At 39.1% G+C, this 5,460-nt stretch overlaps 1 protein-coding gene across 1 annotated transcript in view; it reads right to left on the bottom strand.

Annotated features, from left to right (window-relative positions):
• The window catches only part of KMO (kynurenine 3-monooxygenase (kynurenine 3-hydroxylase)), a 54,415-nt gene extending 49,166 nt beyond the window's left edge, over window positions 1-5,249 (bottom strand). Inside the window, exon 1 of the mRNA XM_012644389.1 lies at window positions 4,988-5,249. Within this exon, the coding sequence (XP_012499843.1) occupies window positions 4,988-5,041 (54 nt within the window). The 5' untranslated portion in view covers window positions 5,042-5,249. The remainder of the gene's footprint in view (window positions 1-4,987) is intronic.
• Window positions 5,250-5,460: the final 211 nt, after the last annotated feature.

Genomic DNA, 5,460 nt, shown 5'->3' with positions numbered 1-5,460 from the left:
AAAATCAGAATAATAAAGCTCATAGTGATTAAGTCTTTTACATGGTATATATCTCATTAAGATTTGCAAAAAATAAAGAAGGACACACTTTAACTGAATTATATATAGACCTCAACCCAAAATTGTAAGACATTTGATGGTTTCTATGTGCTCAGGATGTTTGCTTTGGGGAAAGTGAAAATTCTGGGTGGCATCTGACTTCTGCTTTTAGAAAGGAGTAGGTTGAGAACAAAGCTAAAGATCTGGGAGTGAGGAAGTGTGAAAAAGAAGTAGAATTTTAGAGTTAAAAGACTTAGCCCTAGTTTTAGCCCAAGAGGAAGAAACAGACCAGTAGAGGAAGGTTTCCTGAGATTCCAGCTGGTTGCAGACTGCTCTGTGCCCAGTTTCCTTACTGCATCATGTGGAGTGACGGGTAAGTGATGAGGTGGAATGACCCGAAGGAGACAGGGCAGGAACCACCATTTGGGCCTAATTTGGCACCAAGACCATTTTGAGCCTACGAATCCATGACAGAATCTAATATCTATATCTGTGGGATGCAAACTCTCATGGAGTCAAGGTCAAGTGGCTTCAAAGGCAATGTCATCAACAGAGGTGACTAAATTGACATTAATACCCAGGGGCAGGACACAGTCATCAATAATAAGTCATAACAATGGAGAATTTTGCTGGGTCAAACAGGGAGAATGGATGATCCCAACACACTCCGTGGTGGGGTGGCTTTTCAGTAGGAGGGGAAGAAGAAATACTTCAATGGTGCCCTAAAATACACCTGCGAAATATATGCTAAAACAGTGGACACATGGCAACAGCAGAAGACAGCTAAGCCTGGAATGCTAAACAGTCCTTTTAGCCAAGGCTTTTGGCCTCAGCTGTAAAACAGGGGCTCACATGGCTGTAGCTGTTACTGAAATGGTGCTTTGTGGCATCAGTCATTTGCATCGTATCCGAAATCGCTGCAAATAGTCATCAGAAGCAGTTATTTCTGAATCCCAAGGGCCCTGAATTCGGACATAGCCTAAGGACACCTGTATAAATTAGATGACCTTTTTGTTGTTGTTTATTTCTCTTGCTTTGTGAAGAAAAAGAAACATATCATTCTAACATGAAGTAAGGTCGTCTGCATCTCAATTTTTTTGTAGGGCAGGTTGTTACTGAGCTGACTGGTTAGAATTGGAAATCTATACCTGTGGAACTTTTTGCAGCCTGAAAAGTACAGATTGTTTTCCAAACCCTTTTTCAAGTTAGTCCTTGAAAGGACTACATTTCTTATGACACCATTCTGATGAAAAGCATTGTCATATTTCTCATAACTTCTCAAAGAGTGATTCTTCACTTTGTTCTGAAATCAAACTCATGCACAGAAAATATTTTAGTGTGTTTGACAGTATGAGACACCAGGATAACCTTTATAAAAGGGACAGAAGCAAGACCCCAAGATCAGACAATCTTTAGATTGGTGAAGTGAAAATATTTTTATGAAGAGTAAACTATGCACAACAAAACTTCAGCAGAATGTAGCACATGATAAAGGCAAAGCCCTGTGGGCATTTGACAAGAGAAAAGATCTTTATGGGTTGATCCTGGAATTATTTTCTGGAATTGGCAGGGGAACGGGTTGGGGAGCTGTGATTTACACAAGGGGGAAAACGTCTAAGTCAATACAGTGGGTTTTCTAAATACTCAGATCAATGTTCTTGACATACCATTTTAACATTTTTTCTACTCTTTTCTTCAATATTTAAACTCTCCCCAGTGTATGATCATGGTTTCGTTTCATGCAAGTTTAGTTTCTTAGTAAGAGCTCTCTTTACTGATCTGTTAATTCCTTCGGACCTCTCTGACTTGACATGTCTTCAAAGAATGGAAATCAACCTGAGTTAGCCCAGGATCAAGTGATCACTAGAGCAGAGCAAGGACAGATTCTCAGGGTGACTTCTCACTAGGCAAGGTTGCTAGACATGGTAGGCCACCACTGATTAAAACTGAGGGAAGTTCACTGTATTCTTTGGACTTCTAAGGAAAGTTCTCGACTCTTAATTTTTTCCCCTAGAGGCCAGGGGACAGCTTTAATGTGTTAGACAATATAAGGTACAGGGGTACAGCCTGTGGGGAGGAGGAGATGGGAAATGTGAAAAAAGACACAAGGAAGAAGAAAAAAATGTATCCTTTATGTAATGAATCTAACCTTCTTGAATTGCTCTATTGAATCAAAACTTTTTAAAAAAGAATTTTCTGAATATTCAAACTTGCATGTGTTATGAAATTTCCTTCACCTTCGTATCCTTAAGTTTTCTCATTTCTCTCATTCATTCGTCTGTCAAATACATTACAATGTCAAGCATGATTCCGGCCACTGGAATACATCGGTAAATAAGAGTTTATATTCAGGTTGGAGCAGATAAGCAGGCAAAAACCAAACCAACCAAACAAACAAAAAACCCAAACAACAACAACAACAAACCCTAAAAAGTGTATAATTTGAGATACTGATAGATAATATAAAAAACATAAAATGGGGAAGGGGTAAGGCCAGAAACGTAGTTAGGCTTAGTTCATACAGGCCTTTTGGTAAAGAGTTTGGATTTTATTTTACTTGTAAAGGGACATCATCGAAAGGAAAGGTTTCAAGCAGGGAGTCATACTGATCAAACTCATGTTGTAAAAGGACTATTCCGGCTGCTATGTGGAAAACAGATTGCAAGTGGATAGGAGATGAAGCTCGGAGACTATTTAGGAAGCTGTCGTAGGAGTATGGATGAGTGAGGATCACTTGGACCAGGATGATAGCAGTGGCCACGATTGAAATATATTTTGGATGTACATTTTACTGATGGAGGGAAAGAGGAATAGAATAAAATTTTAAAAAGAAATCAAATATGATGCCTAGGCATGGGCCTGAGCACTAGGATGGATAGAATTCTTTTGCAGAGGAATTTTAGGTGCTTTCTAGTACATGTGTAGTAATTGATGTGCTCTATTTTCCAGTACATGTATGAAGTGGTTACATGATGAAGAGTATAAGTGTTATTTAGGGAGAAATCCATGGATAACACCCTCATCTTTATGCCTTCCAAAATCATGCATCCAATCACGTATTTGTCATCTCCCCCTTGGAATTCTCAGAGACATAAGAGACATCACTGCTGCCACCCTAGTCCAACTCTTGGAATAACAGCCTTCTAACTCATCTGTCTAGTCTTCTTACAATTTTCCTAGTCATTCTCCATGTAATAGTCTGAGGGACCTCTTAAAATTACAGCTTACTTTCTTGCCTAAAATCCTCCAAAAACTTTTCATTGTACTTCGAATAAAATTCAATGTTCTTGCCTGGCTCTCCAAGATCCTACAAGATCTAGCTATGTCAGCTTCTCCAGCCTCATGAGCTACTCTGCAAGAGCTGGCTGTGCCAGCCTCTCCAGCCTTGTCAGCTACTCCACAAGAGCTGGCTGTGCCAGCCTCTCCAGCCTCGTCAGCTACTCTTTTTTTGGCCTTGTTCCACTCCTGCCTTTCTTTTTGCTCCTTGAACATGTGCAGCTCATTATTGCCCTGGGGTTTCTCTTCTTGCTGTTCCCTCTGCCTGAAATGCTCTTTCCGGAGATGAGATGGTCCCATGTCATCATTCAGGCCTCTGGTCATATATCCCCTCCTCAGAGAGGCTTTCCTTGCCCACACACTAAACAGGTACCCACAAGACACTGTCCAGCATTATTCTCCTGGAATTTCTTTCATAGTGCTCATCCCTAACTGACATTATCTTATTTGTTTTCTTCTTCATTGTCTTTCTCTTCCCTGGAATGTTCACCCCTGTACCCCGACTACCTAAAACAATATTGGCACATAGCAAGTACTCAACAAGATTTTATCAAATACGGGAATTTTCATTTTGTGCAACATTTTGACAGGAAAGAATTTGACACGAGCCCGGTACGCAGCAATGACAACATGTGTCCCATTCAGTGACCAACGTAGCATGTGATAGCATTCCTTAGCACTTTGAAATTTAGAAGCAGAAATGTTAAAGGAACTGTCCTAGCACTTTGGGGGAAAGACAATGAGGAAGGCAGAACAAAAGACAAAGTTAGTGTATACTATATAAATACATGTGTGGCATAAGATATATCAACCTATGTGCAGCCGAGAACGGTGTCAGCCCTTCAGTAAATTTTTGTTGAGTAACTGAATGAATGAATGAATACCTGCGACTTAAAAGCTTGCATGTGGTTTGACCAAAGGTGAAAGTAAAACAATTGAACTTTAACTAATTAGGATGTTTTCAGTCTAAAACAGGAATTATGCCAAAAGGGGGAAATGCAGTTTACTTGAGGCAGACTCACATTAAACAGAACTGGCTTCGGCACCACAACTATGGAGGCAGAAGAACGGCCCCTCCTTACAGCTTGCCAGGTGCGGGGCAAGCCCCACCACCTTTACTATACCTGGCCGGTGAGAGGTGAGCGCCTGGCTCCACTGCCTTAAGCTCTCTGTTAGAACAGCCAAATAAGTCGGGCGATCAAATAAATATTACTCCCAGTTACTCATGTAACTAGCCAACATTCAACATGATAATCTTGACCCTTCATATTCCTTGACCCTTTTATTCTCATTAGACAGCATTCACTGAATTATTAAACAAAGTGAGGCAAATATTTTCATTAAAATGAATATTAAGCCTAATATCTGTTCTTAAAAGCGTAGCCAATTTGGGGATAAAATCAAGTTCAATTTGCTTTATTTTTGGTTTTCAAGAAATGCTAAACCAAAATAATGAGGAAAAACAGATATTGCTATATTTAATGGATATAAAAAACCTTTCCTGGAAAAGAACCAATTAAAGCTAATACATATTTAAAATAGGTGCATTTAAATATCAGAAAAAATTTCACAAGAAAATTAACAATCTGTACAAGTGATGAACAATAATTAAGAGTAATAATAATTAATATAATACCACCAACAGTAATAATACATTCAAAAAGATTCTTACCAAGCCACCACCAATGACAGCTACTTTCTTCCTTTGAATGTCAGATGAGTCCATAACTGCCCAAGTATTTTTCACAACTGTTGCTTCTGCCAGGGAGAGAACTGTCTCTCCGACACACTGATTTCTCTCAGTTTTTATACTGCCCTAATCCCACTGCATTTGAGAGCCAGCAGGAATGTTTGGTCAGGGCTAATTTCCCTTGATAGCAGTTAACCCATTACTAGTCCAAAGTACAATCAGCTCAGCTTTAAGAAAAAAAAAAAACAAAAAACGGAATTCATTACAATAACCAAATTTTGAAAAATACAACCAATTGAGGACACTCACTGTTTTATGTGTAAGACAGGAATTTTTTAAGTAGTCTTACGGCTTTTCTTTTTCTTTTTCTACATGTATTCTTAGTTTTGTTTTCATTCATGATTAACCATGAATGAAACCTCCCCCATCTGAAGCATCTTCTACAACCTTAGGGA

Source organism: Propithecus coquereli, unplaced genomic scaffold, assembly GCF_000956105.1.
Source record: "Propithecus coquereli isolate 6110/MARCELLA unplaced genomic scaffold, Pcoq_1.0 Scaffold210, whole genome shotgun sequence".
Taxonomy (NCBI): Eukaryota; Metazoa; Chordata; class Mammalia; order Primates; family Indriidae; genus Propithecus; species Propithecus coquereli.
This window is presented reverse-complemented; position numbering and strand designations above follow the sequence as displayed.